Source organism: Rana temporaria, chromosome 5, assembly GCF_905171775.1.
Source record: "Rana temporaria chromosome 5, aRanTem1.1, whole genome shotgun sequence".
In the NCBI taxonomy this organism is placed as follows: domain Eukaryota; kingdom Metazoa; phylum Chordata; class Amphibia; order Anura; family Ranidae; genus Rana; species Rana temporaria.
In genome coordinates, this window is record NC_053493.1 from 180742527 (window position 1) to 180754491 (window position 11965).

Consider the following 11965-nt stretch of genomic DNA (forward strand, 5'->3'; position numbering starts at 1 on the left):
GAAGATGAAGGTAGGCATCCTTTATGTCTATGGACGCCATGAAGTCGTCCTTTTGGAGTGTGGTAGCTGCTGACCGCACGGTTTCCATCCGAAATGAGCGGATCTTTAGGTATGTATTTACCATCTTTAGGTCCAAAATTGGCCTGACATCTCCATTGGACTTCGGGATGATGAATAGGTTGGAGTAGAAACCTAGCCCCTGTTCCAGGACTGGTACCTCTACTATTACTTCCTGGGAAAGTAGATGATTTAATGCCGACATTAATGCGGCTCCTTTCTCCGGATCGTTTGGAATCCTCGACTCCTGGAAATGAAGAGGAGGAAACCTTAGGAAATCTAATTTGTAGCCCGTGGCCACGGAAGACCGTACCCACTCGTCGGGAATGCTGGCTTCCCAAACCTCTGAAAAGAGTCGCAGCCTTCCCCCCACCTTCGTGGGTGGGGGCGCCCCTTCATAAGGTCGGCTTGGGGGCTGGGTTTGCTGGTTTGCGAACCCACTGCTTTCTGCCTCTAGCAGCCTGTCCTTGTGATTTGCTGTTGAAGCCGAAGTTTGCTTTCGCAGGAGGCCGTCGATACTGTTTGGCATTAGAGGGCCCCTGCCCAGGGGAGTACTGTCGTTTAAACGCAGGCCCCTGAAACTTCCTCTTAGTTGGCAAGAGAGTACTTTTGCCATTTGAAATGGTTTGAATGTATTTATCTAGGTCTTCTCCGAAGAGTCGTCCTCCATGGAAGGGGAACCCTACCAGGAGCTTCTTGCATGGGGGCTCGGCCTCCCAGCTTTTTAACCATAAGAGTCTTCTCATATGGATAAGGGATAACGATAAACGTGACGCTTGCTGGATAGAATCCTTAATTGCGTCTACTGTAAAACATATGGCCCTAGGGACATCCAAAAATTCTTCTGCCTGCTGGGCAGGAATAAGTTTAAGCATCTGCTTAACCTGATCCGATAATGCTTGAGCAACCCCAATCGCAGCCACAGCTGGCTGTACTACTGCCCCTGCAGTAGTGAAGGAGTTCTTAAGTAGTGCTTCCAAGCGTTTATCAACTGGATCCTTGAATACCTGTATGTTTTCTACAGGGCATGTTAATGATTTGTTAATACATGAGATGGCTGCGTCCACTGCAGGAGTAGCCCATTTCTTGGAAAATTTATCTTCCATAGGATATAGGGCAGAGAATCTTTTAGGTGGTAAGAAGATTTTTCTGGCTTGTTCCAATCTTGGAACAAAACTCCCTCTAGTAGAGGGTGGATCGGAAATACTGCATTGCTTTGAGGCGCCCTCAGTGAGCCCAAAGCTGAAACCGTAGATACCTGGAGATCTGGTACTGGCAAGTTGAATGCATTATGGACCAAGTCCGTTAAGGCTTGAGTCCACCAACTCTCCCCTTGGGAGACTGCTCCAGACTCCTCTGTATCTGGATCTTCGATCCCTGAACCTACTTGGTCCTTGGTCCTCGTCCGTGACCATCTTAGGGTTGGACTGACCCGCGCCAGCTCCAGCCCCAGATCCCGATGGCCCCAAGGCTCCCTGTGGGGAAAGCAGCGGCATAACTTTGTCCGAGACCTTAGACTCTCCGGATGCCATGGTACAATACCGAGGTACACCTGCTACCTATTGGTATTTGGAACTATAAAAGTTAATTGCCCAAACACCTGTTTGGGGGATAAAAAATGCTTCCTCTCCCCTAGATGACTTTTTTTTTTTTTTTTCGTTTTTGTTTCAAATCCAGGAAAGAAAAAACATTCTGTCCCCCTGAGTAGTATTGCAAAGAAAAACTATGAGATGGAAAAGAAACAGCCTATTTCTAGGCTTGAAAAACAGTCTTCTGAAGACTGCAATATCCTTTCTGGCCACTGTGTGTCCTCGGCGCCCCGTGCTGCCGCTCTGGTCTTTCCTCCCCCGTTCCAAAGTATTGATGAGCTGTATGGAACAAACAAGGAAGGGCCGCCCCTTCCTTAAGCCACTGACCCGCCCTTCCCCCCCCAGCAATCTCAAACAGGAAATGCCCCTCCCGACAGGGGGGGGCTTTGGGAGGAAGGGACCTCTCTGCTCCAGCAAACTGCAGCCTGGAACCACGAGGAGGTCAGCGTTTTGCCTGCTTTGTAGGCTCTGAGGAGGAAGACTGAATGGAGCATCGCCTGGAGGCTTGCAGGTAAGCACAGCTCTCTGACACACACATATACTTTTATATCACACAGGCCCCACTCAATGCTTTTCCAACACTACAAGGGAGGTCACATCTTATGGGGAATAATACATATAGAGCCATCCTATCTTTATGATATGTGACTAGTTTGCCAGATGCAGTGCATAACTTTAGGCATGTCCCCTGTGACCCCCCAGAAAAAAACCTGCTAAGAACCAAGTTCCGCAAGTTTTCCCCTCACTTACCTGCTCCATGCCGCAGGACTTTGCCAAGCAAGAGGCCCAATCTTCCCCCATCTCGGTGGGGATGTCTAGACCTTCAGGCCCTGGGTTCCTATGAAGGATCCACTGTCCTGGGCCCATATAGCACCCTGGCAACAGAAACATTAGGCACCCAAAGGTTTTCTAAGTTCTGGGCCCAGGGTCCAGCTCTCTAAAAAGAAAAGCATTATGGGCTATACCCCAAGGGTTTGGGGTCCGGTTACTGACCACTTTAGCGCTGAGACTTTTTTGGACAGAACCGGTAACTCACCTAATCCCAAGGATGCGGAGGCAAGCTAAACCATGACTAACACCTAAGACACTGGCGTAAAAACTGAGGTACTCCTCCTATGGGAGGGGGTTATATAGGGAGGGGCATTTCCTGTTTGAGATTGCCAGTGTCAACACCTGAAGGTACTCCATATAACCCATATAGTAATGAATATGCCGCTCTGTGTCCCGTGATGTACGATAAAGAAAAGTAGATCTTCTTGGCGCGAGAGCAATTTGTTCCCTCTCTATAAAGATAATTTTTTTAAAGCTCTCTGCTCTAGCGATGACATCATCCACTCTAATCGATAAAAATTTCTGAAAAACTCACTAAAAACTTAAACTGCTTTTTCACAAAAACTGTTAAAGTTATCAAACTGAAAAGATACGGATAGCTGAATATGTTGAACATTTTAAAGTTTGTTTGGTGTCTGTAGGTGAAAGTATGAAGGAGCTGAAACGTTTGGTAGGGGAAGAAAGGATTTGAAGCATGCTCTCATTGACTTCAATGTTAAAAAAGTGTCTAAAAGCTTAATAATTTTAAAAAGTATAAATAGTAGAAAAAAAGTTGAAGAAGTCCCATCATTAGCTGAACATTTTAAAAGTTGAATGGTCTTAATAGCTGAAAGTATGCCAAAGTTACGCAGAGCCAAAAAACGAATGGCTCACGAAATATCGTTTTTGCAGCGAAAATTGTCCCATAGGAATGAATGGCGAAACTAGAGTGTGAGCTGACAAAATCAGGACATGAATTCTAAACTGCCACTACTCCCTAATTTTTAAGGCCATCTACACAAATCTTACATCAACGTTCAGCTATCCCTGCTGCCACTACACGTGTCTACAGCTAAGCCATATTCCTGATAGTTTTCACAATATGACCATTTGTTTGCAACTCACTCAAATTACATTCTAAACACCTAAAATTTGAAGGGCAATATCTAAACTGTGACTGTGCCTTCAATTTTATTATTTCAGAGACATAGTATGCATCAGAATGTAGGTCTGGGTTTTATAGTTTTTAAAATACGACTGTTTGAAGAATGACAAGTATTGGTTTCCTGGCAACGCTGAGTGGAATTGTAGCTCCTCCCACACAGCTGAGGGGGAATTATAGCTCAGTAGGGTAGGGTTGTATACTAGTATCGGGACCGATACAGAGCATTTGCGCAAGTACTTGTATTTGCACAAATGCTCCCGATGCCTGACGCGATACTTGGTCAGCGGGCAGAGATTTTGAGCAGAGAGGGCAGGCAGAGTTTGCGAGCAGAGAGGGCGGGTGTATGCTGCTCTCCCCCTCCGCGCTCCTGCTGTCCTCCTCTGTGCGGTGTCCCGTGTCCCCTTCTGCGCTCTGTTTCCCCTCCATGTCCTCATCAGGGTGGAGAGCGGAGGTAGGAGCCACTAAATCCAGCTCCTACCTGTTCTGAATGAACAGAATCAGTGATCACCGACTATCCATTCACATAAATGAGCAAAAAAAAAAAAAAATTCCAATAAATATAAAATAAATGAATTATAAAACACACACACACACACACACACACACACACACACACACACACACACACACACCATCCACTCCGCGCCCCCCCCCCCCCTAAAAAATAAAAAAAAATAAAAAAAATGAAGAAAGCATCGTAAAAAAAAAAAAAATAATAATACTGACATATGTGCCACTGCGAGCACTTGAAAATATCGTAACTTGTACTCTGTCTTAAAAAAGTGGTATTAGGACAAGCCTATAGCTCAGTGTTCAAAAATAGAGCGAGAGCCGACAACCCCATGATCAGCCAAAACATTGTGACCTCCCCATGGGGGAAAGAAGAAGAAAAAAAAAAAAAAAAAAAAAAAAAAAGAAACCCAGACGTGATTAAATACCCCCAAAAGAAAGCTCGATTTGTGTTACGAAAATTATAAAAATTTCACAGTGTAGCATGACCGCACAATTGTCATTCAAAGTTTTACAGCACTGAAAGCTGAACAATGTCCTGGGCAGGAAGGGGGTGCAAGTGCCCTTTATTGAGGTGGTCAACCACATGCCGACATTGCTATAGACAAAGTATGTCTACAGTGCGGTCGAGTTATTCTGCAAGGATGTCTATGGACGTCCTCCCAGAATCTTGCTCCCACGCGCCCCCCATATAAAATCAAAGTACCGCAGTGGCATAAGCGGCCCCCTTACCGACGCGTTTCTCCTAATAAGGCATTATCCTTATTGAAACGTTTTATTAAACACTTGACAACCGGCCCATAGCCAAAAGACAGCTACATGGTGTGTTTTTTTTTTTTTTAAACAATAGATTTTTATTGAAAGTATTTACTTAACAGTATAGATTAAACGTGTCACATTAATCCTTAATAACCAACCGAGTTACCTTGGTTCATAAGATTGTTCTTATAACAATACAGTACTTGGTAGCCTGTACCAGCCCACCCCTATCGGGTTCAATCTGTAGGCATGGCTAGGCCCCCAATTGAGTTAACTATTTGTATATAGAAAAATCATAAAGAAAACAGAAAATGTACACACACTCACACACAGTGCCTTGCGAAAGTATTCGGCCCCCTTGAACTTTGCGACCTTTTGCCACATTTCAGGCTTCAAACATAAAGATATAAAACAGTAAAAAAAATTTGAAGAATCAACAACAAGTGGAAAGAAATTTATTGGATATTTCAAACTTTTTTACCAAATAAAAAACGGAAAAACTGGGCGTGCAAAATTATTCAGCCCCTTTACTTTCAGTGCAGCAAACTCTCTCCAGAAGTTCAGTGAGGATCTCTGAATGATCCAATGTTGACCTAAATGACGAATGATGATAAATAGAATCCACCTGTGTGTAATCAAGTCTCCGTATAAATGCACCTGCACTGTGATAGTCTCAGAGGTCTGTTTAAAGCGCAGAGAGCATCATGAAGAACAAGGAACACACCAGGCAGGTCCGAGATACTGTTGGAGAAGTTTAAAGCCGGATTTGGATACAAAAAGATTTCCCAAGGAGCACTGTGCAAGCGATAATATTGAAATGGGAGTATCAGACCACTGCAAATCTACGAAGACCTGGCTGTCCCTCTAAACTTTCAGCTCATACAAGGAGAAGACTGATCAGAGATGCAGCCAAGAGGCCCATGATCACTCTGGATGAACTGCAGAGATCTACAGCTGAGGTGGGAGACTCTGTCCATAGGACAACAATCAGTCCCTGTATACTGCACAAATCTGGCCTTTATGGAAGAGTGGCAAGAAGAAAGCCATTTCTTAAAGATATCCATAAAAAGTGTCGTTTAAAATTTGCCACAAGCCACCTGGGAGACACACCAAACATGTGGAAGAAGGTGCTCTGGTCAGATGAAACCACCACCATCATCACCTTGAACACACCATCCCCACTGTCAAACATGGTGGTGGCAGCATCATGGTTTGGGCCTGCTTTTCTTCAGCAGGGACAGGGAAGATGGTTAAAATTGATGGAAAGATGGATGGAGCCAAATACAGGACCATTCTGGAAGAAAACCTGATGGAGTCTGCAAAAGACCTGAGACTGGGACAGAGATTTATTTGTCTTCCAACAAGACAATGATCCAAAACATAAAGCAAAATCTACAATGGAATGGTTCACAAATAAACATATCCAGGTGTTAGAATGGCCAAGTCAAAGTCCAGACCTGAATACAATCAAGAATCTGTGGAAAGAACTGAAAACTGCTGTTCACAAAAGCTCTCCATCCAACCTTCACTGAGCTCGAGCTGTTTTGCAAGGAGGAATGGGCAAAAATTTCAGTCTCTCGATGTGCAAAACTGATAGAGACATACCCCAAGCGACTTACAGCTGTAATCGCAGCAAAAGGTGGCGCTACAAAGTATTAACTTAAAGGGTCACTAAAGCAAAAAAATGTTTTTGCTGAAATGACTGTTTACAGGGTATAGAGACATAAAAGTTAACCGATTCCTTTTAAAAATGATTAAAAATAGATTAAAATTCAATCATATAATGTGCCTCTAGTTTCACTTTCGTTTTTAAACTGGTTTCATGTTTCTGTGAAGTAAAGAGACCCACAGAACAAAAACAAATCCAGGGCAGTGTTTTGTTTTTAAAATGAATCCGATTGGTTCTGAGGAGTTTTAGACACACAGCTTGGACCACAGTGAAAAGCTGCCATGAGATAAGGAGCCAGACAAGCAGGACGTGTGGAGATCACAGCAGAATTACACAGCAACTTCAAAGCAAAAACGAACAATGAGGACATGAAACCAGTACCGCAGTAAGGTAAAGGAAGCGATTTAGCTAAAAAAATAAATAAAAAAAAAAATGTTCCTTTAGTGATCCTTTTTTGCTGAATAATTTTGCACGCCCAATTTTTTCATTTGTTAAAAAAGTTTGAAATATCCAATAAATTTCGTTCCACTTCTTGTTGATTCTTCAAAAAAAAATTGTTTTATATCTTTATATTTGAAGCCTTTCTGAAATGTGGCAAAAGGTCGCAAAGTTCAAGGAGGCAGAATACTTTCGCAAGGCACTGTATATATACACACACACACACACACACACACACAGAAATTAAATGAACATAACAAAACTTGCTACACAGATCAATAAAGTAGGTCCAGGATAATACATTACAACTGGGGTAAGCATATATATGACGTGTTTCAAATTTAACAATAGATTAAATATTACACTCTTTTAAGTATTTGGATGCTCTAGGATGGGTGATCCAAGCTAACCATTTCTTTCTGAATGTAGTAGTGGAATAATTTTTATAAGCCAGCATTATTTCGTATTGGGCCTGTATATTGATTCTAGCTATAACGGTCGATAGGTTGGGCGCGTCTTTGGATTTCCATAGGCTGGTTATTGTGAGTCTTGCTGCTACTAGTGTGTGGAATACAATTGTTCTATATACTTTAGGATAGATATCCAAATTGATACCTAGTAGAGCTGTGGCAGGGTTTGGTTTATATAGGATGCCTGTGAGATCTGCTATAAAGGAAGTAATTGAATTCCAGAAGCTATGTAGATTTTTACAGCTCCATAATATGTGTAAAAGGTTTCCTATCTGATCGTTGCATCTCCAACACTCAGACGTTGAGGGATATATTTTCGCTAATTTATATGGGGTCAGGTACCATCTATTTATTATTTTTTGTGCATTGTCCCAGTGTTTAATACATGCTGATGACTTGCTCGCTATATGGATTGCTTTTTTCCATTGGTCCCAGGTAAATTCTTGTTCTAAATCTTTCTCCCACTTAATCATGTGTGCGTTTTTGTTGTCAAATGGGTGGGTAGATAGTAGATCGTAAAAGAGAGAGATTCCTCTTATCATTTGTTGATTTTGGCGGGTGAAAAATTGCCATATTATTAAGGGGATTTTAAGGGAATCCCCTTAATTACAGGGTGGTTTCTTAACTCTGGGAGGGCATACAATGATGTCCTCCCAGAATCGTGCTCATGTGATGACGCCAATTCCTTCCTCCCCTCTCTGTACCGATTGGTACAGTGTGAGAGGAGAGGGGGAGGGATCGGATGGCAGCAGCAGTGCTGTGGGCTGGATCTGTGACAATTGCAGTCACAGATCCATCCATCCCTCCATGCTCAGCCATCCCTGCCAATACTCTGCAATACGTCCCCTCCCGTCACCCTCCAGTGCTTTTACGATCAAAGCCAGGATCATTTTTTTTTTTTATTTCAGGCTTCCCAGCCTAGAGGTGAGATGTGGGGTCTTATTGACCCCACATCTCATTGTAAAGAGGGATGATTACATTCCTTATAATAGGAATAAAAGTGATAAAAAAAAAAAAAAAAATGTATTTTTGGGGGGGGGGGGGGGGGAGGGTCAAAACTAAAAGAAAGTAAAATGAACCAGTTGTCAAAAGAAGCCGAACGTCGGTGCGCACCGACGTTCGGCTACTTTCGGGAACTCGTGACGCGCTGTATGCAACCGTCGGAAGGCTGTCAATCAAGTAGGAACGCCCAGTCCCGCAGCCCATACCCGGAAGCGGCGGAGAACATCTATCTCTAAAACGCTAAGTACTGCATTGATTTTAAAATAAACACCCGATTCTGCTTCACATAATTAGCCTCAATCTAATGTTAAAATATGATTTTTTGGGTAAACCTCCACTTTAAGCCTCTGTATGTGGCCACGCTTGTGTAAAAGTCTCACACATGCGGTATCGCCATACTCGGGAGTAATAGCAGAATGTGTTTTGGGGTGTAATTTGTGGTATGTTTTTTTGCAAAAATCAAGTTTTTTTTTTTTCACAAAATTTTCATATTAGCAGGTTATTTCTCACACACAGCATGTGTGTGAGAAATAACCTACTAATATGAAAATTTTGTGATTATATATATATATATATATATATATATATATATATATATATATATATATATATATATATATATATATATATATCTTTTTTTTCCAGGGGGAACTCAGTTCCACCACCTCTGGCTCAGACAGTTTGGTGTCTGCTCACCACAATCACTTGTAAACACAGAAGTCTGGTTTCTGTGTTTACAAGTGACAGCTCTGCACTCTGTGTGTAACCCCCTGAATTCTACACTCTGTATGTAATCCTGGTATTTAATGCCCCTTTAAGACCTTTCTACTGTTTGTGAAATTTGAATGGAGTCGTGGTTGAGTTCCTGCACCTATTTTTTGAGAAAAAAAGCTCTGTGTATGTATGTATGTATGTATGTATGTATGTATGTATGTATGTATGTATGTATGTATGTATGTATATATATATATATATATATATATAAATAATCGATTTTGCAAAGAATTGTGGGGAAAAAAAAACTTTAAAAAAACTCACCATGCTTCTTTCTAAATACCTTGGAATGTCTTCGTTCTAAAAAGGGGGGTATTTGTACTTTTTTTTCACAGAATTTTCAGTCTTTTTTCTATTATAGCGCAAAAAATTTAAAAAACAGCGGCGATTAAATACCACCAAAGGAAAGCTCTATTTGTGTGAAAAAAAGGACAACAATTTCATATGGGTACATTGTTGTATGACTGAGTAATTGTCATTCAAATTGTGAGAGAACCTTAGGCCCCTTTCAGACTGAGGCAGGAGCTGCGGTTGCGGTATAACGCCGCTAAATATAGCGGCGCTATACCGCCGGGCTTACCACGGGACTCGGCCGCTAGCGGTGCGGTATTAACCCCCGCTAGCGGCCGATAAAGAGTTAATATCGCCCGCAATGCGCCTCTATAGAGGCGCATTGCGGGCGGTATTGCCGCGGTTCCCATTGTTTTCAATGGGAAGGAGCGGTGAAGAAGCGGTATACATGCCGCTCCTCTCACCGCTCCAAAGATGCTGCTGACAGGAGATTTTTTTGTCTCCCACCAGCGCATCGCCTCAGTGTGAAAGCCCTCGGGCTTTCACATTGAGTCTGCAGTGCAGGAGTTTTTCAGGCGGGATAGCAGCGCTATTTTTAGCGCTTTACCGCCTGAAAAACTCCTCAATGTGAAAGGGGCCTAAAGCTGAAAATATATCTGGTTAGGAAGGGGGTTTAAGTTCCTATTAGTTAAAACCGCTCTTCTGCTGGGTCACACAGACAATATCCCAGTTTATTACACACAGCTATTACTGAGTATTCCACTATAGTTTTTATCGACCAGCACAGCTCATGCTGACAACTATACAAGGATCTCCCTTTCCTTGAAGGCACGCCATAAAAGCCAGAACAAACACGGCACCGGCTACAACATACACAAAGCTCTGCCAAAAAGAATGGACTGTGGTCATCCTCTCCAGGCCATAGTGCTCGGTCAGAACACAGCCCCTCCTTCACTTACCCGCAGATCCTGTCAGCTGTATAGGTACAGAAAGCAGAAGCAGGCAAAGCCGGGGCAGTCCGGAGAAGGCAGCAACAGACATGGCCTATCAATCTGTGCCCATTACATCACTAGCGGTGGCTCACTTGGCTTCCTCTTCGTCGCTGTCTTTAAAGCTCGGTCTTCCTACCGTTAATTCTCGCGACTATGTAAAAGAATCCCCTCCCACTTCCAAGGTTTCCTATTGGGCAGCTGGGTCTAGGCCAAATCTCCGTCCGGCCTCGGCTTTCAAAACACTGCCGCTACACACAAAGCTGATTCTTTCGTCTGATTCCTCCCCCTCTGTGTACACACGGCTATCTTCATGGCTCCTCCCCCCAGACGAAGGCATTACTGTTACTGTTGTGAGCGTGTGCGCTCGGTGCAATATCGGGTGTGTGAATGGTTGTCTGAGAAAAACAAAGAGCTTCCTCTAACGTCACACGGTTATTATAGTCCCCGGGTTGTGAAATATTTGGCTGAAGAATCCACTGTCGTCTGGATGATAATAATTTCTCAACTGCATAAAGCGAGCCATGAAAAAAATGAGTCATGTTAATTCCTGATACAAACATTCCTGAATAACATTAGGCTCACTTTGTAGTTGATGTGCAGAAAATATTATTATTCTCATAATTAAAGTAGAACTTTAGGCAACATGTTTCTATAGAGCAGTCAGGGCTGGACTGGGACAAAAATTTGGCCCTGGACTTCATCCAGACTGGCCCACTTTGACAGGTCTCTCCCATGGCGGCCTGACAACTCCCGCACCCCCCCCCGGCCACCCAAGCCCCCTCTCCCCCTTCACTAGCCACCAGCCGTTCTACTTTATTAGAGTAGAATGGCTGGTACTGGTACTCTTATAGGCGTACAGTGTAGAAGCTAGACATCATTTCACCTGGGGCAAAGAATCAGTTTGGTGCCCCCCCCTTATGGGACAAGATTAGGCAGAAGTGAGAAACTCCCAGGCCATAGCTGTTGAGTCAGCTGTCTGTCCCCTCCCTCATGCTCCTCTGTCGTCCCCCCTGCTCCTCTGGTCCTCCCCCTGCTACTTTGCTCCCCCAAGGTGAGCTCTGCGGTGAGGGAGAGGAGGTGAGTGCTGCGGGAAGGGAGAGACAGAGGAACGGAGGGGGGCGGTGGTCTGCTGTCACTGAAGCCGGCCCACTGAGCCATCGGCCCACCGGGAAACTCCCTGTAGTCCCAATGGCCAGTCCATCCCTGAGAGCAGTGTTTCTCAACCTTTTTCGGGCGCCCTTGAAAAGTATTTTCAGTCTTGAGGCACCCCTGTCCAAGGCTTGGTTCTTGTAATTTTTAATGGTATCCCACACATTGGCAAACATGGGGTGCTTTTGGTGCGGCGCAATGTGTACATTTGTGTCTATATGTGTGCATGTGTCTGTGTGTTTGTACATTATTATTATTATTATCCACTTCAGCCCCGGGTGACCACGTGT

The 11965-nt window shown here is 43.6% G+C and overlaps 1 protein-coding gene across 2 annotated transcripts in view; it reads right to left on the reverse strand.

Moving 5' to 3' along the window:
• Nucleotides 1–10843, reverse strand: part of TGFBR1 (transforming growth factor beta receptor 1) — a 496179-nt gene extending 485336 nt beyond the window's left edge. Inside the window, exon 1 of one of the 2 annotated variants that reach the window (XM_040353433.1) lies at nucleotides 10494–10843. In XM_040353433.1, the coding sequence (XP_040209367.1) occupies nucleotides 10494–10575 (82 nt within the window). In that variant the 5' untranslated portion in view covers nucleotides 10576–10843. The remainder of the gene's footprint in view (nucleotides 1–10493) is intronic. The other variant, XM_040353434.1, reaches the window with a different exon arrangement.
• Between the last annotated feature and the right edge of the window lie 1122 nt (nucleotides 10844–11965).